The 22737-nt window shown below is 38.9% G+C and overlaps 1 protein-coding gene and 1 pseudogene across 1 annotated transcript in view; one reads left to right on the top strand and one right to left on the bottom strand.

Annotated features, from left to right (window-relative positions):
• The window catches only part of GDPD4 (glycerophosphodiester phosphodiesterase domain containing 4), a 138717-nt gene that overhangs the window by 111445 nt on the left and 4535 nt on the right, over positions 1-22737 (bottom strand). Inside the window, 2 exon segments of the mRNA XM_088017510.1 lie at positions 5351-5410; positions 7800-7893. Of these exon segments, the coding sequence (XP_087873636.1) occupies positions 5351-5410; positions 7800-7893 (154 nt within the window).
• Positions 11775-18160, top strand: LOC114218607 (T-cell activation inhibitor, mitochondrial pseudogene; annotated as a pseudogene).

Raw genomic sequence — 22737 nt, forward strand, 5'->3', positions numbered from 1 at the left:
TCCAAATGGCCAACAGACACATGAAAAAGTGCTCAACATTGCTCGGCATCAGGGAAATAGAAATCAAAACCTCAGTGAAGTACCACCTCACACCAGTCAGAATGGCTAAAGTTAACAAGTCAGCAAACAACAGATGTTGGTGAGGATGCGGAGAAAGGGGAACCCTCCTACACTGTTGGTGAGAATGCAAGCTGGTGCAGCCACTCTGGAAAACAGCATGGAGGCTCCTCAAAAAGTTGAAATTAGAGCTACCCTACAACCCAGCAATTGCACTACTGGGTATTTACCCCAACGATACAAATGTAGTGATCCAAAGGGGCACATGCACCCCAATGTTTATAGCAGCAATGTTCACAATAGCCAAACTATGGAAAGAGCCTAGATGTCCTTCAAAGATGAATGGATAAAGAAGATGTGACACACACACACACACACACACACACACACACACACACACACACACACTGGAATATTATGCAGCCATCAAAAAGTTGAAATCTTGCCATTTGCAATGACATGGATGGAACTAGAGGGTATTATGCTAAGTGAAATAAGCCAATCAGAGAAAGACAATTATCTTATGATCTCACTGATATGAGGAATTTGAGAAACAAGACAGAGGATCATAGGGGAAGGGAGGGAAAAATGAAACAGGACAAAACTGGAGGGGGAGACAAACCATAAGAGACTCTTAATCTCAGGAAACAAACTGAGGGTTGCTGGAGTGGAGGGGGGTGGGAGGGATGGGGTGGCTGGGTGATGGACACTGGGGAGGGTATGTACTACGGTGAGTGCTGTGAATTGTGTAAGACTGATGAATCACACACCTATACTCCTGAAACAAATAATACATTATTTTAATAAAAAAAGTAAAAGAACAATGTATATATCTCAGTTCTAAAATACTTTTATTGCTGAAAATGTTAACCATCATCCGAGCTTTCAGTGAGTCATAATGTTTTTGCCAGTGGATGGTCTTGCCTCAGTGTTGATGGCTGCTGATTCATCAGGTGGTGGTTGCTGAAGGCTGGGGTGGCTGTGGAAATTTCTTAAAATAAGAGTACAATGAAGTCTGCTGCATTGATTGACTCTTCCTTTCACGAATGATTTCTCTATAGCATGTGATGCTGTTTGACAGTGTTTTACTCCCAGTAAAACTTCTTTCAAAATTGAAGTCAATCTTCTCAAACCCTGCCACTGCTTTAACCAACTGAGTTTATGTAATATTCTAAATCTTTTGTGTAGTTTCAACCATCTTTACAGCATCTTCACTAGTAGATTCCATCTCAAGAAACCACTCTCTTTGCTCATCCATAACAAGTAACTGCTCATCCATCCACGTTTTATCGTAAGACTACGGCAGTTCAGTCACATCCTTGAGCTCCACTTCTAATTCTAGTTCTCTTGCTATTTCCACCATGTCTGCAGTTACTCCCTCAAGTCCTGATCCCCTCACAGTCATCCATGAGAGTTGGAATCCACTTTTTCCAAACTCCTGTTCATGTTGATATTTTGACCTCTTTCCATGAATCACAAATGTTCTTCAGGACATCTTGAATATTGAATTCTTCCAGAAGGTTTTCAATTTACTTTGCCCAGGTCCATCAGAGGAATCACTGTCTGTGGCTCTATAGCCTTACAAAATCTATTTCTTAAATAATAATAATAGTTGATAGTCAAAATGACTCCTTGATCCATGGGCTGCAAACTGGATGTTGTATTAGCAGGCATGAAAACAATATTCATTTTGCTGTACACCTCCATGAGAACTCTTGGGTGACCAGGTATATTATCAGTGAGCAGCAGTATTTTGAAAGGAAATTCTTTTTCTAAGCAGTTGGTCTCAACAGTGGGCTTAAAATAGTCAGTAAACTCTGTTGTAAACAGATGTGCTGCCATTCAGGCTTTGTTGTTCCATTTATAGAGCACGGGCAGAGTAGATCTAGCGTAATTCCTCAGGACCCTAGGATTTTTGGAATGGTAAATGAGCACCAGCTTCAACTTAAAGTCACCAACTATATTAGCCCCTAACAAGAGAGTCAGCCTGTCCTTTGAAGCTTTGAAGCTAGGAAGTCCTAGAAACATCTCTCTAGCTATGGAAGTCCTAGAGGCATCTTTTTCCAATAGAAGGCTGTTTTTGTCTATATTGAACATCTCTTGCTGAACGCAGCCACTGTCATGAATGATCTTAGCCAGATCTCCTGGATAACTTGCTGCTGCTTCTACATCAGCACCTGCTGCTTCGCCTTGTACTTTTATGTTACAGAGGCAGCTTTTTCTCCTTAAACCTCATCAACTAACCTCTGCTAGCTTCAGACTTCTCCTCTGCAGCTTCCTTACCTCTCTCAGTCTTCAGAGAATTGAAGAGAGTTAGGGCCTTCCTCTGGATTAGGCTTTGGCTTAAGGGAATGCTTTGGCTGGTATGGTTTTCTATTCAGACCATTAAAACTTTCTTCATATCAGCAATAAGGTTGTTTTGCTTTCTTATCATTCTTGTGTTTATCAGAATGGCACGTTTGATTTCTTTCAAGGATTTCCCTTTGTAGTCACAGCATGTATTTGGTGCAAGAGGCCTAGCTTTCAGCCTATCTTGGTTTTTGATATGCCTTCCTCACTGAACTTAATCATTTCTAGCTTTTGATTTAACATGAGAGATGTGACTCTTCCTTTCCCTGGAACACTCAGAGGCCATTGGAGGGCTATTAACTGGTCTAATTTCAATATTGTTGTGTCTCAGGGAATAAGGAGGGGAAAGGGAGAGAAGTGAAGCACAGTGACATAAGGTATGCCTGTATGTGCCAATCTCTCCTTTGTACACAGATGCAAAAATCGTAAGTAGCCTATTAACAAAACAGAAGGATCCCAACACAAAGGTTTAACTGTCAAATCAGACTCACATGAATCTCATAGGATTCTATGATCTACCGAACACCAAACTTATTTATGATTCAAAGGATACAGGCAATTAGAAGGTACATATAAAACATTTTCTCTTGGAGAAATGTGAATCTGTTAAATGCAGTTACTCATAAAAACATCTTTTCTCTTCTATATTAGGATACATTCTGCTCTTGGGACTTAAAATGTGGAGTGTGTTTTTTTTAATTGAAATATAGTTGACACACCAATGTTCCAAAAGTCTCAAGTGTACAACATAGTGATTGCATAAATCTATATATTATGTTATGCTCACCTCAAGCTACCTTCTATCACCATACCTATTACAATACCATTGACAATATTCCCTATGCTATACCATCTTTCATCTCTGTAACTTATTCATTCTTTAACTGGAAGCTATACTAACCACTCCCCACTTCATTATCCCCTTTTTGCTTATCCCCTCCCGCCCCTGGCAACCACCAGTTTGTTCTCTGTGTTTATAGGTCTGTTTCTGCTTTTTGTTTGTTCATTTGTTTTGTTTTTTAGAGTCCACATACAAGTGAAATCATATGGTATTTGTCTTTCTCTGACTTATTTCACTTAGCAAATATCCTTTAGGCCCAACCACATTGTTGCAAATATCAAGATCACATTTTTTATGGCTGAGTAATATCCCATTACATATGTATACCACATCTTTATCCATTCATCTATTGATGGACATGGGCTGCTTCCATATGTTAGCTACTGTAAATAATGCTGCGATAAACACAGGGGTTCATATATCTTTTCAAATTAGCATTTTCATTTTCTACAACTCTCTATGTTACACTATGCTCACCCAAGTGTAACTACCATCTGTCACCATGCAACACTATTAGAATACCACGGACTATATTCCCTATGCTGTACCTTTTATTCCTGTGACTTATTCATTCCTTAAGTGGAAGCCTGTATCTCATGCTCCCCTTCACCCATTTTACCCAACGCCCCCTACCCCCACCCCCCTGCAACCATCAGTTTGTTCTTTGTATTTATCGGTCTGATTTTGCTTTTTGTCTATTCATCTGGGTTTTTTTTAGATTTCATATGACTCTTGGTAGTGACCACATGATCATGGTGTCCCAACTCCAAAACAGATGGTGATCTCAATAAGGCCTATTTTTTCACTTCTCAATCTACATTCTTTCCCTGTAAGATCTTATGATTTCAATTTTGATCTATTCTAATAACTCTTAAATTTACATTTCCAGTTCATACTTTTCATTTGAGAAAGAGGAAATTTAAGGGGACTACTCAGAGTTTGATATGTTCCTGGGTTTAAGGAAAAACAAAATATGGTATCAAACCATGACTGAAAAAAGTCTATAGAAAGGCAAGAGGCTTTGGCTGGAGCTGCTCAAGCCCATGGCAGAACAAAATGAGGGAGGCTATGTTGGAAATGAGCTGCATGTCCACAGATGTTGGGGGCAAAGATGTTTTCTGTGGAACAGATTCAGATCCTTTGAGACACACTATTCTGGACTCATTTTAAAGGGTTCCAAACTAGGGGCGCCTGGGTGGCTCAGTCATTAAGTGTCTGCCTTTGGCTCAGGTCATGATCCCAGGGTCCTGGGATTGAGCCCCGCATCGGGCTCCCTGCTCCGTGGGAAGCCTGCTTCTCCCTCTCCCACTCCCCCTGCTTGTGTTCCCTCTCTCGCTGTCTCTCTCTCTGTCAAATAAATAAATAAAATCTTCAAAAAAGGGGGGGTCCAAACTAAGGGAAGGTTAAAAAGACCTCAAGAAATTTCCAGGTGTATAGGAAGACAGACACTGACTCCACCAAGAAAGGTGTAGTCAAGGTTCTCAGCAGAAGGGTCTCTGAAAACACACACAGAAAAAGCCCGTCGGATAAAAAGCCAACAACTGCACATTCATCTGGCCCTGACAGCATCAGCCCAGATGACCCTCTAACCCCTCTTTGTGCAACTCTGTTCGTTTATTCTATCTCCTTCTCCCCTGTGCCCTCTTCTGTTGAAAAGAGAGGTAAAAGGACCATCATGCTCTCGCTAGCACTGCAGGCTTCCCGGCCTGGGTTAAGTCCAAATAAGGAGAGGAAAAAATCTTATAATGTTGAAGTTTGGGTTATTACAATGAACTGAAATTTTTAATGACTGAAATGAGAATGTTCTTATGATTATAAGGGACTGAGAAAGTAATGGAGTTTGCCTAAGATGTGATGGGAAGAACAGAGTCACAGAGTGAGTTTAACAAGGAGTGGTGAAAAAAAAATAAAGTTTGAGTTCAGCTCCTTCAGTAAATCAGTTATATCTGTTAGAAATTTAATTATTTCCGTTAAAACAGTGTAAACAGATCTCTTCTTTCTAAGGGGAACAATGAAAGAAAGGGTGACTCTACTTAACACTGAGTGCCTAAGAGGCACATTCAGTCCTGGCCCAAGATCTCCTACAAAGGTTCAGTGTCCTACCTTATGACACCAGTGCAGGTTTGGTTCATACCCTTCCCAAACCAACAAAAATGCAAGTACCTGGAAAAGCAAAGAAGAAAAAGGAGGTTATTTTGAAATCACCAAGTTGCTAGGCAAAGCACTGTTCTGTAGCTCAAAATTCCTTTCACAGTCTAGCACTACATTCACTTCTTGCTATACCTGCACTTTGCAGCCTCTGGTAGTTTGCCATGCTGCTCCCCTGCCTGAAAAGCTCTCCCTCCCCATGCCCCTGATGCTTCTTCAAAGGCAGTTCAAATGTCACCTTCTATTTGTAACGCTCACCAGCACCCCCAGGAAGAATTATTCTTGTCTCTGGAATCTCATGACAATCACCACACTGATATCCTTCCTGAGTTCCCACCAATTTCTTTTCCCCGTGATGAACTGTATTCATGGTATTACTTAAGACACACCTGTGAGAGAAAAGAGGGCAGAGGCCAGCCCTTCCAATGGGTTATTTAAAAGCTCTTTCTTGAGGAATCGGTGCCATTGTTACAACTGTTAACTACTGTTGTTAACCTGATATTTAGTCAATAAATCTTAATTAGATTTGAATCTAAACAAAATCAGAACCCTTAGAAGCTCAGGATATTAATGAGAGTTGGAATGTATAAAGCTCTTAATCTTTTTATCAAAATAATTTTATGTATCTGATTTCATTTGTTCTTTATCCAGCCCCATAAAATACCATTTTATTAGATATTATCATTCTTATTTGAAAGAAAAGAAATGGAGGCTCAAAGGGTTATATGACTTGACCAAGGTTACGAAGTAACCTAACAATAGAAATAGAACTCAGGTTTTCCTCTTTGTGCACTGTTGTTGCCACTGTATGTATCCAAAAAGAAGTAGGGTAGAGTAGAAACTTTGTTGTAGTTATAATATATTGCCTTGTTGGACACTAGAACTCATTCCCACCTTAGAAGCTAGCTATACCATTTCCTGTTCACTGTGTATAAAAGCAGTACAAGTCAGTGGCCAGAGTTTGGCCCAGAGCACATCCTTCATCTGCATTTTCCCCATTAAGAAGAAAAGTTTCTAACCAGCCTCCCTGCCTATAGCCACCCTTCACACCACAATTTCCAGGATGGTTTTCCTAAAATAGAAATCTGATTTATGCCAAATGTCTTAGCCTTATTTCCAGACCTTCCAAAATCTGTCACAAACCTATCTTTTTAGCTATGTTCCCCATTATTCTTCATTATGCCCTACATGCTAAGAGAACTGACCCTGCCCTGTTATCTAGCCACACTCCATATTTTTGTCTTGCCACCTTTGTCATAATGTTCCCACAGCCTGGAATGTTCTTCCCTCATCCCCATATACACATGTCCAAATCTACCATCCCTTCAAGATCACACATCAGTGCCATCTCTTCCAAGAAGTCTTACTTAATCTTCTTGGCTGAAAGTCACTTCTTCTTCTCAGAAACCATACAGAACTTTTTTAAGGCTTCTCTAATGACAGTATAATGTTCTGCCTGTGTTAGTTATTTTTGTCTGTGAGTTAGTTGTCCTACTAGAGTTAAAACTCATTGAATTAAGACACTTGTAACTTTACATCTCATACCTATCTCTTTGAAGTGCCCTGCATGAAAATAAAAACTGCATGTTTTGTTGGTCACTGTATACTCAGTACTTAGCACTCATACAGTGATTAATAAATTTTGTTGAAAAAATGCAAATGGCAATGGATTTGGTGGGTTGGGGTTTTCTGTATCAGAAAGGAAATCAGTAAGGACAGGGAATTGTGAAATCAGAGAAAGATATATATGTCCTATGGATAAGTGGGCACTGAAAAACTCCCATTACCTGACAGTTATCCTCCCATAGCTTTCCACTTCTACAGACTGCTCTTGCTTGGCCTGAATTTCTCAGACCACACTACACTACTATGTCAGGCAACAGAGACAGGGTCACTATTTGCCAAAAGACTTGATAAAATGTACTCTGCACCTGGACTAGAGGACTAACGTGCATTTGCACATTAGTCTAGGTTTGAAAAACTAGCTAATTTGTAAGACCCAGAAAGACTGATTCTCAGGACACAGGATATGAAATGAGGTAGTTCAATATGTAAAGGTACTGCTAAAGTGAATCTGGAGTGTTTAAAATAACAACATTGAACCATAAAATAGGCTATGAAACAAGATTAGTAAAAGGATGTTCTGCCACCCTTTAAAAGGGAAGGTTGTAAGACAGATCCTCTAATGGCACAAGCCTTTCTTTCCTTCATCCATCCTTTGTGCCTAAGATTCAAGTAGCTGATGTAAACCCCAACTCTGCTAAGACAAGAGTGATCTTAGTTTATGAAAGTTCTCAGCACCTATTGGATACTATCCCAGACAGAAGCACTTCACGAGGCTACTCAGAAAGGAGTAAGAGAAATGCAAAACATTACTCACCAACTGCAATGAAATATTACTCACCACCAGCAATGTACAGTAGGCAGCCAGGATCCCAAATAAACTCAGCAAAACAATGGACCAAAAGAACCAGTATCCTGTACCTAGAGAAATGACCCTGCAAAAATGTGTTTCAATCCTTAAAACATAGCAGAAATTAGTAGTCTGCATCAAGGGTGAGGAACAAGACTGGACTAAATGAAGCATAAGAAAATGGAAGGAGATAAGAGAAGCAATCTGAGAACAAATCTGTGAAGAGCTTTGGAGATATTTAGTTGAGAAGTTTTAACTTTATCCTAGAGGCAACTGGGTACTTTATTGGGGGTCTGTATTAATGGTAGGATTTTTTAAAGTTATTTAGAATATATACTCAAAAATTATGACCTCTTTTAAAAAATAATATAATAATACAGAAATTCTGGAAAGTCAAAAGAGAAAAAGTCATCCCTAAGTTCACCACCTTAATAAAATTAGTATTTTCCATTTTGGCAGGTTCTTTGTCCTTTTGCATGTATATTTTCTAATATAATTGTAATTAGCTACCATATTAAATGCGCTATGCTAGAACTAAGAGATTTGGGTCTTTTAAAAACAGTTCAGGGGTGCCTGGGTGGCTCAGTCCTTAAGTGTCTGCCTTCGGCTCAGGTCATAATCCCAGGGTCCTGGGACCGAACCCCGCATCGGGCTCCCGGCTCAGCGGGAAGCCTGCTTCTCCCTCTCCTACTCCCCTTGCTTGTGTTCCCTCTCTTGCTATGTCTCTGTCAAATAAATAAATAAAATCTTTAAAAAAATAAAATAAAAACATTTCAAATGTGTTCTGTTCTGAAAGTGGTTATGAGAGAAACCTGCTAATGATTCGCTAAGAGAAACAATGTTATACTTGGTCTAGATATTATATGTCAAATAATTTACACTCATTTCCAGATAACAGAAATTAACTTCTCTCAATGTAAAACCTGGAGAAATCATATTTTAATAATATAAAATATAGACTAATGAACATATAACCACATTCAAAATAACAAAGGAAATTCTCTTTGGTCAGGGGCTGTAAGACACACCCAGAAGAAACAAACAGACAAGCAGTCACCATATCGAGAACTATCACAAATCAAGACACTGGGAACAGTATTCTGTAGATGAGCTTACGACCAGAAATCAGAAATCATCAAATGTCAACAAATGAATCCAATAAAGCTGACAAATAGAAAAATAGAGCAATAGAGCAATCAGAAAAGAATCACAAAACAAATATATTTCAGAATTTTAGAGAAATAAAGGGAGGACTAATATCCATGTAACAAGAATATGTTTTTTCCTTTCTTTTAAGATTTTATTTTAAGTAATCTCTACACCCAACATGGGAATTGAATTTACAACCCCGAGATCAAGAGTCGCATGTTCTACTGACTAAGCCAGCCAGGGGCTCCAAGAATATGATGTTTTAATACAAGAACAGGGACAATCAAAACAATCAAAGTTCTTGAAAGAAAATGAGAGATGGACTTAATATCAGTCTAGATACAGCCAAAGGATTAATAGAACAGCTTAACCAAGAAATATTTGCTTTGCTTTCAAGTGAGAATGGAAAGCTAAAGTTTGCCATTTAATGGTGCCTCTATCTTTTCTAATCATTTCTCTAGCCACATTAGATTTTTCCCCACTTCCTTTCAACCTTCTTTTGTATATTCAATCACATGTAAATATTATTATTAGTTTAGTTCAGCTCAAAACTCTCTCACCAAACTCAAGTGAAGTTCTCATCCACCTGCTATGAACTTCAGGCAAAGGAAGAGCTGTGATTTTTTTTTCCTCTCTCCCTTTTCTACTTCTTCCTGTCCCATTCATCTGTACGTACTCTTGGTGGTGGTTTGGGGCAGGGGGTAGATAACAAAAGGGAGTGAGAAGAATGAAAAGGAGTTAGCTTAAGTGACTGACTACACATCTGTGGGAATTAAAAAAGCAAGTCTTTCTTGGCCATCACTCCTTTAATCTGGGAATATACAGTTGCTGATGAATATGCAGTAGGCTCACTCTACATGGATTGTCCAATTTAGGCTTCTTATGACTTAGTATTTTCAAGCAGCTTTCTCTCTACTCCAGGTCATTTGTTTTATATACCCCAGCACCATAATCACATCCCCCTTTTCTCTATCATTCAATAGAGAAAGCCTGTTAGGAAGCCTAGTCAGTGCAACTTCGTCTAAATCCACATTCACTGCACTAATGCTTAAAGAAATCTTCCAGGACCCCATTCCTGCTTTCCCATAGCTGCACAATGCAGCCTTCTTGCATCTCCTCGAATACATATCTTATATACCTCAATTATATTAGTACCACCAATTGTCAACTGACAGTAATTCTGAGGAAACAAAAAAAGGCACATCATGGTGAGCCACTGAGGACTTTCATATAACATAAGGAATAGGGAGACAAGTTTAACCCCCCAATACACGCGGGGTTGGGGGGGCAGAGAAGAAGGAAAGTGACAGCTACCCCATCAAAAATTCTGCTCTACCTCTCTCTAGCTAAAGGTAACAACAACTAAAAAAGCTGGATATGTTCCTTAAAATCTAAATGAAGGCATCAGGGAGCCAATAAACAGTGAAGAACTATGGAACCAAGATCCAAATAAGAGAGGAAATCAACAGACATAACTTGGCATTTGAATGATTTTTCTCTAGAAGTGACTGGGATAAAAAGGAGGGCTTCCCGTATCTTGCAGGGTTAGGAGGACAAAAAAAGTGAGAAGGGTAATCTGATAAACACTATACACTTTGATTCGGGACCTTCCAAGGCTACATCCTAGGAATAAACACAATCCAGAAATACACTGCTTTTGGGGAACTGAATCCTAGCTTTGAACCATTTAAGTACATCAAACTGAACTAAGGTGAATAGGATTTGCTAATAAACCTAGTTACTTGTGAGAGTAACTGAGAGTAAATAATGTAATTCAAGGCCTCAAATTACCTATACGAACTTTTTATAAACAATGTCTGGCACTCAAGCAAAACAATCGGGCACGCCAAGAGAGGAGACCACATTAGTGAATGCCTAAAGAAAGGACAACAGGGGCACCTGGGTGGCTCAGTCAGTTAAGTGTCCAACTCTTGATCTCAGCTCAGGTGTTAGTCTCAGGGTTGTGAGTTCAAGCCCTGTGTTGGGCTCTATGCTGGGCATGGAACCTACTTAAAAGAGGAAGGAAGAAGGGAGGGAGGGAGGACAACATAAAAAGATCTTCAGCAAATATAGGTAAGAAAAATATCAGACACACACTTCTAAATAAATATCCTTAAAATGTTTAGACTAGAATTTCAGTAGAGAACTATTTAAAAGGAGACCAATTAAAAAAATAAAAGAATATGTTATGGGGCGCCTGGGTGGCTCAGTTGTTAAGCATCTGCCTTCGGCTGAGGTCATGATCCCAGGGTCCTGGGATCGAGCCCCGCATCAGGCTCCCTGCTCAGCCAGGAGACTGCTTCTCCCTCTCCCACTCCCCCTGCTTATGTTTCCTTTCTCACTGTGTCTTTCTCTGTCAAAGTCAAACAAATAAAATCTTTAAAATAAATAAATAAATAAATAAAAGAATATGTTAAACAAAAGTTAGGTCAGAAAAATATATCAAGAATGAAACAGAGACACATGAAAAAATACACAAAAAATACAGAAGATTAAGGCACCTGGGGGTAAAGAAGTTCTAATACACATAAAATTAAAGTTCCAAAAGTAGAGATGATAAAAAATGGGGTAAAAACAGTATTTGAAAAGACAGTGGCTGAGAACTTTTCCAAAATGATTAAAATATTTTATTGCTCTGGGATCAGTCAGGAAATAATTTATTGTAGGGATTAGACCTTATGCTATTATAGAAGCTATTAGAGAAGGCTATATAAGGCTGTTACATCCGTTCTGATATTTGGCCTAAAGTTGCTAGAAGTCAGGCCAGCAGTTGGGAAGGAAAACTGGACATGACACATGAGAGAACTAAAACCCATAATGAGCAACTGGAACCCACAGAGACAAACTGAAACACATGAGGACGGACTGGAACCCGTGAGGAGACACACAGACAATGGAACATGTGTCTGTCTATCACAATGTCAAGCATTTAGCTAAGCTAGTCCACGGTATTGCTGCCTCAACATCCATTTTGTTTGGCCAAGTGGCCTGCAGGGACCTTAAACTGACACAGGCTCCCTTAGGGAAGTACATGCCCTATAGAGCATCCCACAAAGTCACAAGCAAATGTAAGTTCCTCATAGGTCTCTCCCAACAGCCCTTGGGATCAAGTTTCCTCTGCTTCCTAGTGCCTGTATGCCTTATATGCCCCTTAGATAAGACTCTCATGGCGCTTACCAAATTCCTGCTCTTTTAGTTTGATCAATTTGGCCCTAGCCCAGGAATCCCAAAACACTCCACTCAAGGACCCTAAAAAAGGCGTGTGCCCCAGGTCCTGCCTCTCTTTCTGCCTTGACTTTCTGTGTGCCCCTTTGAAGTGTGCCATGTACTTCCTCCAGTACTTATAAGTAATAAACTTCTCTTTTGATTTCTCTGGTGGTCTGCTGCTGAACCACCACCCACCACTATTGTTGCCTTGACTCATCATCCAGCATTCTGTGCTCCACATAATAAATGTTAAGTTTAACAACTGCCTCCAACTGTGATGATAAGAGTGACATGTAGAAAAGTTGGCGCCTTTCATTACTGTGGCCTAGAACATGAAGAAACTAAAAAAGATCTGGCAAGGTCAGGGAGTATGTGGGCTGAGGTGCCACTCCATGCCAACTAATGAACTATCAGATACTGACATTGCGTGAAGGCTGCCATAATGCCTGGGCACATCGCTGACCTTCAGAGTATAAAACAGTGGCTGCTGATTCACTTCCCACATCCAAATTTTATGCAAATTTCTCTTGTGACTAATCCTAACTCAATCTTATATTGGGAATGGAATTCTCAGAAATGTAGTTTTAGTTTAGCTGGCCCAGAAAGTACACTATCCCAGTCCACTCAAGGTCAACTTGGTATCCATGCACACCTCTACTAACTACCCTTATTTTCTGTCTAACATGATGCAATTATCTCTCATACAACTAAAAATACATCAGTCTTCTCTCCAAAAGAGGTTAGAGTTCTCACCAATGGGTGATGGTTATACCTCTAATTTAAGTACCGATATATATGGTTAACTACTATTAACATATCCTATTTTGAATGGTAGAAGAATGGAAGAAGAGAAAAAATATATATATATGAGGGGAAGAAACAAGGGAGGGAGGGAGGGATGGACAAGCGGAATTCTGGCATCCATGACCTTTGTCCTCTGGTGTCACACCAGTAATAATGGTATTTTAGATGGTAAAAGGAACTTTGCAAATGTAATTAAGGTTACTAATCAGCTGACTTTAAAGTAGGGAGATTAACCTGGATTATCTGGGTCAATCCAGTATAATCACATGAACTCTTAAAATCAGAAGAGGAAGTCAGAGAGATGAAAAAGAACTCAGAGAAATTTGCAGTGTGAGAAGGACTTGACACCCAGTTGCTAGCTCTGAAGACAGAGAAGGCCACAAGCTAAAGAATGCACTGGCTTCTAGCAGGTGAGAACAACTTTCATCTGACAACCACCAAAGGAAGGGCTCTTCATTCCTACAACCAGAAATACATGGATTCTGCCAACAACTGAATAAACCGAGAAGTGCATTCTCACCCAGAGACTACAGATAAAAGATCAGGCCAGCTGGCACCCTGATTTCAGCATTATGAGATCCTAAGCATAGTACCCAGCTGAGTATGCCTGACTTCTGACCTATAGAACTGAGATAATAAATGCGTATTGTTTTAGGCCACTCAATTTGTAGTAATTTGCTATAGCAGCAATGGAAAACTGCCCATGAAACTTACTTATGGCATTAGAACCTGTGGGAATGCACTCATACATACAACTTCTAATTGATGATGGGAGTATTAAGTGAGAATTCTGCTTGCTTCTGAGTATGTTTATTCCAACTATACATTCCAGAACTAGAGAAATAACCACAAAGTGTGTTTGGGGACCCACTAGACCCATTGTAGAGATGGACTTGAGCCAAAGTGCCATCCATTACCTATCATCTGAAAGCCTTATTCTGACTAGTGAGTCACCGTGGTGTTTTCAACATCTCCAGAAATTCCTATCACTTCAGTGTCATTGTACATTAATTCCCCCCAAAGTACAACCCCATGCACAACCACCTTGGTAAACGACCAGAGATTCTTTGGGGGTGGGGGAAACTAGGAGGAAGACTGACAGTATATACTTTTGGTTGTGTAGCAAGGTCCTTCTGCAAGGCCTTCCCTTCATTCATGGGCCAATTTATTTGGTAAATGAGTAAAACAGAGAGCAGGCAAATAGCAAAAAAGATTAACAAAATTAATCTCACCACTCCTATTTAACATAGTATTGGAAGTCCTAGCCAGAGCAATCAGGCAAGAAAAAATAAATAAATAAAAGGCATCAGAATTGGAAAAGAAGAAGTATGATTGCCTCCATTTGCAGATTACATGATTTTATACAGAAAATCCTAAAGACACCACCAAAAAACAGTTAAATCTAATCAGCAAATTCAGTTAAGTTGCAGGAGACAAAATCAACACACAAAAATCAATAGCATTACTGTACACTAATAATGAATTATCTGAAAAAGAAGTAAAGAAAAAAATTCCACTTACATTAGCATCAATAGCAATAAAATACCTAGGAATAAATTTAACCAAGGAGGTGAAAGATCTATAACCAAAAAATATAAGACACTGAGGAAAGAAATTGAAGACACAAATATGTGGAAAGATATCCCACATTCATGAAGAATATTAAAGAATATTATTAAAATTTCCATATTACACAAGCCATCTGTAGATTCAGTTCAATCCCTATCCAAATTCCAAAAGCATTTTTCACAGAAATAGAACAAATAATCTTAAAATTTTCATGGAACTACAAAAGACCTTGAATAGCCAAAGCAATATGGAAAAAGAACAAAGCTGGAGGCATCACACTCCCTGATTTCAGATTGTTTACAAATCCATAGTAATCAAATCAGTATGGTACTAGCATTAAAAACAGACACATAGGGTGCCTGGGTGGCTCAGTCGGTCAAGTGTCTGCCTTCGGCTCAAGTCACGATCCCAGAGTCCTGGGATTGAGCCCCACCTCCAGCTCCCTGCTTAGCAGGAAGTCTGTTTCTCCCTCTCCCTCTGCTCTTCACCCCCGCACCCCTGCTCGTGTGTGCTCTCTTGCGCTCTGCTCTCTCTCTCAAATAAATAAATAAATCTTTAAAAAATAAATAAATAAAAATAAAATAAAAACAGATCTAAAAATAGATCAATGAAACAGAATAAAGAGCCCATGTGCATATATGGTCAATTAATTTATGGCAAAGAAAACAAAAACCAAGAATATACAATGGAGAAAGGGCAGTCTCCTCAATAAACTGGATAGCCACATGCAAAAGAATGAAACTGTACCACTATGTTATACCATATACAAAAGTCAACTCAAAATGGATTATGAAAGATTTGAATGTAAAACATGAAATCATAAACTCCTGGAAGAAAATATAAGCAGTAAGTTCCTTGACATCCCTCTTGTTGACAATTTTTTTGGATGTGACACCAAAAGCAAAGGCGACAAAACAAATAAGTAGGACTACCTTAAACTAAAAGCTTCTGCCCAGCAAAGGAAGGAAACCATCAACAAAATGAAAAGGAAACCTACCAAAAGGGAGAAAATATTTGCAAAACATATATCTGAGTAAGTGGTTAATAACAATATACATAAAGAACTCATACAATTCAATAGCAAATAAATAATCCAATTAGAAATGGGCAGAGGATCTAAACAGACATGCTTCCAAAAAAGACATACAGACCAACAGGTACATGATAAGGTACACAGAAGTTATAGCATAGGGAATACAGTCAATGGTACTGCAATAGCATTGTATGGTGACGGATGGTAGCTATACTTGTGATGCGCACAGCATACAGAGCTGTTGAATCACATGAAACTAATGTGTGTCACCTACACATCAATAAAACAAACAAACAAAAAAACCCTCAATGGATAGACAAGAAAAAGGAATATGAGGCAAGGTGAGGGAAAATGTGTTAATATGAGCATAGGGGCTATTAATACAAGTATTGTATACAGACATGGAAGGGGATTGGTCCAGTTCACATCCCATTATGCTCCAATCCTGGTTCCATTCTTGTGAAGAACAATAAGCTCACCCAGAGATGAACAGTCTTGTATATGATGAACATGTTAAATGCTTGAGTTGTTTAAGATAGAGAAGAGAATATTTAGGGGAACGATGGCTGTCTTCAGTTGTCCTGCTCTGGGTGAGGTGCCAGATGGCCAAACCAAGACCAGTAAAAGTCAGAGGGAAAGCAGACTTCAGCTTATTATAATAAAGAGCTCTTAAACATTTAGAGCTCTCTAAGTATGGAAAGGCTGAAATATAACACAGTATGTGCCCACCACTTGAAGTTTTAATCAGAGATTAGAATCAAGGCCACCTGGAAAGAATATTTTAAAATATGTGTACAGTGTGGAGAATTGGAACAGTTGGCTCCAAGATCTCTCTGACTTTGTGATTCTATGTCTTTGGATGGGATTTTGCTGAGACTGCTATATACTAACCCCCCCAACACATGCACCCCTCCTTATACAGTTAAGTATGCTCCCCCTTAATTTCTGTGAACACTACTGAGACATTAGAAGTCTACTACAATATAATACTTTTTATTATTTTATAGTTTATGAACAATATTTACATGAGATTCTCCCATTTGTTCCTCAAAACAGTCTCATGAAATAGGTAGAGCCAGAGTTTGTTCTCTCTTTCTCTCTCACACACACACACATGCACATGATGGCTGTCTTCAGTTGTTCCTGCACTGGGTGAGGTGCTAGATGGCCAAACCAAGACCAGTAAAAGTCATGTCTGTGTATTCATGTCTGTGTGTGTGTACACATGAATATACACAGACCCATGCCAAAATAGACACAAAAGTGAATTTCAACCTTTACTGTGATCATAACTGTTGCTTATCAAATGTAATAATTTGCTATTTTAAAAGTCAATCCAATGAAATCTGAATAAGCTCCACGTATTCTGCCAATGTCAATTTTCTGGTTTTAACATTATGCAATAGTTTTACAAGATGCTACTATCGCGTGAAGCTGGGTAAAGTGTGCATGGGACCTCCCTGTACATTTCTTTTCCACTTCCTGTGAATCTATAATCATTTCCTAATAATTTTTTTTAATACAGAAAGCCCAGGAAAATCAAACTAAAATATGATACCCCACTGGTACTCATGGGAGAGAGGACAAGTAGGAAGGAGGAAGGCAGAAGACAGGAAGATAAAATAAAAGCACAAGAACTTTAAAAATAAGTCATAGTGAAAAATAAATTAATAAAATAAAATAAAAATAAATCTAAATCATAGTGAAAACAGACCTAAAAGATTTTAAAAATAAACAAGTGGGACTACATCAAAATAAAAAGCTTCTGCAAAGCAAAGGAAACCATCAACAAAATGAAAAGGCAAACTACCAAAATAAAGAAAATATTTGCAAATCATGTATCTGATTAATACTTAAAATACAGGAGCAGGTCCGAGGGGTCCCACGCGGCAGACGCTGGCCGGAACTATCCTGGCTAGATAACAATGGGAAAAGTGCAATTAAAAAACTGAGGAACAGTTTGCCACTTAGAAGAGAACTAGATCGTTTAAAAGATGATCTGTCTCAGCAGCTGCAGCTCTCAGACATCAGGTGGCAGAGGAGCTGGGGCATCGCCCATCGCTGTAACCAGCTTCATCGTTTAGGCCGCTTAGCACAGCACAACTTGGAAACACTTAAAAATGCAAAAGGATGTACAATAATATTTACAGACTGATCCGGAATGAGTGCAGTGGGCCATGTGATGCTAGGAACAATGGATGTCCATCATCACTGGACAAAACTTTTTGAAAGGTTACCAAGTTATTTTGACCTTCAGAGGAGGCTGATGCTTTTAGAAGACCAAATAAGCTACCTCCTCGGAGGTATACAAGTGGTTTATATCGAGGAATTGCAACCAGTATTGATGCTTGAAGAATATTACTCTCTTCTTGATGTATTCTATAATAGACTGGTGAAAAACAGAATACCCTTTCACCCTCGAAGTCTGCGTGGTTTACAGATGATCCTTAACAGTAACAGATATGCTCCAAGCTTGCATGAACTCGGGCACTTTAACATCCCAAGCCTCTGTGACCCAGCAAACCTCTAGTGGTTTATCCTTACCAAAGCCCAGCAGGCAAGAGACAACATGAAAAGAAAAGAAGAGTAGGTGCCATGAGCCCTTTGTAATGTCCTGTCAGTCAGTCTGTCAAAATTCAGGTTTTTGGAATTCATAAAGATAGGACATAAAAACTGCATGAAACTTAGGAAGTGGACTGATTTGTGCATATTCCACGTTTATTTATCCCCCACCTCCTTGGTCTGCCAGGAATTGCATGTGGTGTTTCAGAGTATAACAGCCTCAATGACATTACCACCATGTGCCTCCATTTGAGAAGCAAGGCTTGTTAGTATAAAAGTCAACTTAGGAGCAGAACAAAAGATAAGAATGTCGGAAAGAAATTCTCCAGATGGGAAAAATTCAGTTACTGCTTGAATAACAGGAATCTTGATGGTCTAAAACATTGAGAACTACTGATTTTAAGTAAATGAGAAGAAGTTTTAAAGTAAAAAACTGATGTCATTAAAAAAAAATACTCAAAATACATAAAGAACTCCTACAATTCAACAGCAAATAAAGAATCCAGTTAAAAAATGGGCAGAGGATTTGCAACGACATGGATGGAACTGGAGGGTGTTATGCTGAGTGAAATAAGTCAATCAGGGAAAGACATGTATCATATGACCTCACTGATATGAGGAATTCTTAATCTCAGGAAACAAACTGAGGGTTGCTGGAGTGGTGGGGGGTGGGAGGGATGGGGTGGCTGGGTGATAGACATTGGGGAGGGTATGTGCTATGGTGAGCGCTGTGAACTGTGCAAGACTGTTGAATCACAGACCTGTACCTCTGAAACAAATAATACATTATATGTTAAGAAAAAAAAAAAGAAGATAGCAGGAGGGGAAGAATGAAGGGGGGGGAATCGGAGGGGGAGACGAACCATGAGAGACTATGGACTCTGAAAAACAAACTGAGGGTTCTAGAGGGGAGGGGGGTGGGGGAATGGATTAGCCTGGTGATGGGTATTAAAGAGGGCACGTTCTGCATGGAGCACTGGGTGTTATGCACAAACAATGAATCATGGAACACTACATCAAAAACTAATGATGTAATGTATGGTGATTAACATAACAATAAAAAAATTTAAAAAGGAAAAAGGAAGAAAAAAAATGGGCAGAGGATCTGAGCAGACATTTTTCCAGAGAAGACATTCAGGCCAACAGGTACATGAAAAGGTACTCAGTATCACTAATCATCAGGCAAATGCAAATCAAAACCACAATGAGATATCACCTGACACCTGTTAGAATGGCTATCATCAAAAGCCAAGAAATAACAAATGTTGATGAGGATGTGGAGAAAAGGGAACCTCTGTGCACTGTTGGTGGGAATGCAAACTGGGGCAGCCACTCTGGAAAACAGTACGGAGGTTCCTCAAAAAATTAAAAATGGAACAACCATGTGACCTACCAATTCTACTTTGGGGTATTTATCCAAAGAAAATAAAAACACCAACTCAAGAAGATATATGCACCCCCATCTTCAGTGCAGCATTACTCATAATAGCCAAAATACAGAAACGATCTAAATGTACATCGATGGATCAATAAAGAAAACTATGGTATATATACACAATGGAATATTATTCAGCCATAAAAAGGAATGAAATCTTGCTATGTGCAACAACATGGATGGACCCTCAGAGTATTATGCTAAATGAAATAAGTCAGAGAAAGACAGATACCACATAATCTCACATATATGTGGAATCTTAAAGAACAAGAGAAAACAAAACAAAAATCAAGCTCACAGATACAAAGAAGAGACTGGTGGTTGCCAGAGGCAAGGGGTGGTAGGTAGGCAAAACGGGTGAAGGGAGTCAAAAGGTACAAACTTCCAGTTAAAAAATAAACACATCATGGGGATATAATGTACAGCATGGCAACTATAATTAATAATATTGTATTGTATATTTGAAAGTTGCTAAGAGAGTAAATCTTAAAAGTTCTCATCATAAGAAAAAAAATTGCAACTATGTATGGTGATGGACTTTTTTTTTAACATTTTATTTATTTATTTGACAGAGAGAGAGAGAGAGAGAGAGAGAGAGAACAGCAGGGGGAGCAACAGAAGGAGAGGGAGAAGCAGGCTCTCCGCTGAGCAGGGAGGCCAATGCGGGGCTCAATCCCAGAACCCTGGGATCATGACCTGAGCCGAAGGCAGACGCTTAACGACTGAGGCACCCAAGCATCCCTGGTGATGGATGTTAACTAGACTTACGTGATGATTATTTTGCAATATATACAAATATGAAACAATTACGTTGTACAACTAAACTAATATAATGTTGCATGTCAATTAAACCTCAATTTAAAAACAAAGTGCCCCAACACTTTGTTTTTAAATTGAGGTTTAAGAGACATGCAACATTATACATATATGTATACACACACGCGTGCACGTGCGCACACACACACAAAGGAATATTATCTAGCCATAAAAAGAAGAAATCCTGCCATATGTGACAACATGGACGGGCTGTGAGGGCATTATACTGAGTGAATAAGCCAGAGAGAGAAAGACAAATACCGTCTGTTCTCACTTAGAGGAAATCTTAAAAAAAAACAAAACTAAAACTGAACTCATAGGTACAGAAAACAGATTGGTGGTTTCCAGGAGCAGGGAGTGAGGGGTGGGTGAGTACAATGGGTGAAGGCGGAAAAAAAGGTACAAACTTCCAGTTATAAAGTCAGTCAGTCCTGGGGATGTAATGTAAAGCATAGTGACTGTAATTGATATATTTCTAAAGTTGCTAAGAGAATAGATCTTAAAAGTTGCCATCACAAAAAAAAAAAAAGGAATTTGTAACAATGAGTGGTGATGAATGTTAATTAAATTTATTATGGTGATCATTTTGCAATACAGACAACATCAAATTATTATGTTGTACACCTGAAACTAATACAATGTTGTATGTCAATTATATCTCAATAAAAACTTTTTTAAAATTGGGGGAAATTTTCTAAATATAAGAAATGAAATATTTTTGTATTTCAAGTGCTTTGTAATAAAACTTAGAACTGATCCATAAAGACTGCATATAAACTGATGAGAAAACTCACTAAAAATACCATAAGATAAGGGGCAAAGAAGAAAACTAAAAAGAAAATTGAATTAAACAAGTTTTAACACTTAATCAATGATTAAAACAAAACAAATTCTATCTAGAAAATTAATAAAAATTATTCAAAATAAGAATGGTTAATGCTGTCAGTGACAGGTTAAAATAGAAACTCTCACAGTGCCCAGGTGGCTCAGTTGATTGAGCATCCAACTCTTAATCTCGGCTCAGGTCATGATCTCAGGGTGGTAAGATTGAGCCCAAAATCGGCTCTGCAATGGGCGTCGAGCCTGCTTAAGATTCTCTCTCCTTCCCTCTCCCTTTGCCCCTCCCCCATCCCCACTTGGGTAAACATGCGCACATGCTCTCTCTTTCGCTAAAAAAAAAAAATAGAAACTCTCATATACCTCTGTCATGAATGAAAATCACTACAGTCTTTTGAGAAAGTACTTCAGCAACAGGCATAACGAACATTACAAATATTTATTCTTCTTGACTCAATAACTCAATAGGTCATTCTAAGACCTAAGTCAGAATACAAAGCTTTCTCTGCATTCTTATTTCATAAAACAAAAATTTGGAAACATAATACATAACAATAAAAAGTGGTTAAGTATATTACAGTACCCTCATGTCTGAAATATTTTGAAACCATTTAAAATGATGTTCAGTTTTTAATAACTTGTCAAAATGTTATTAAGTGTAAAGGAAAAACAAAATTATATATATGTATGGTATGAGTGCAATAATATAAAAACAAGCGTAGAAAAAAAGGCTGGGAAATATACCAACAAGTGATAGTCACTCAAGAATAGACAAAGCAAATTTTTATATTTTCCAACTTCTTATATTTAAAATAACAAACAGGGGTGCTTGGGTGGCTCAGTTGGTTAAATGTCCAAATCTTGATTTTGGCTCAGGGTCATGAGATCGAGTCCCATGCTGTGTGTGTGTGGAGCCTGCTTATGATTTTTTCTCTCCTTCTCCCCTCCCCGACTCTTAAAACAAAATACATTTTACTTCTATAAAAGTAAAACAACTGTATTCCATTTTTTTAAAAAGCCTCATATGCAAACATACCCCTTTCTCCCCCAAATATCAAATAATGGGTAAGATTTGCAACCATCAGGCCAGAGAAACTGGAATTGGTGGGAGCAGTCCAGGTTCAAGAGTCTGGCCATGAAAGGATGCCGAGAAGGACCCCCACCTGTGTTCAGAGTACTAGGAAGCTCCCTGGGGACAGCAGGAAGAGGCAGAGGACGGAGGTGAGGCAGAGACATGAGGGTTCGTGGACAGAGAACATGAAGACCAACTAATGTAGACATCAGTAGCCCAGACAAAAAGACTGAGGAACAAGGTTTCAGGGAGTTATTTGAATAGCTTCCCAATGAGCCAGATTCAGTCTAAACGTGGAAGGTAAGCCTCATAGGTGAGGGTGCCAAGATCCTTCCTCCACGCCAGAGTCAGGCCTCTCATCCACCCACTGTGGAAGGACCAATTTTGTGACCCTCCCTCTTATGCAACCATATCTTTTCAGCCTAAGATGGCCCGCAAACCAAAG

This window comes from Eumetopias jubatus, unplaced genomic scaffold (assembly GCF_037043125.1).
Source record: "Eumetopias jubatus isolate StellerSeaLion01/CBP00866 unplaced genomic scaffold, mEumJub1_p1.0 scaffold_13, whole genome shotgun sequence".
NCBI classification, from domain to species: Eukaryota; Metazoa; Chordata; class Mammalia; order Carnivora; family Otariidae; genus Eumetopias; species Eumetopias jubatus.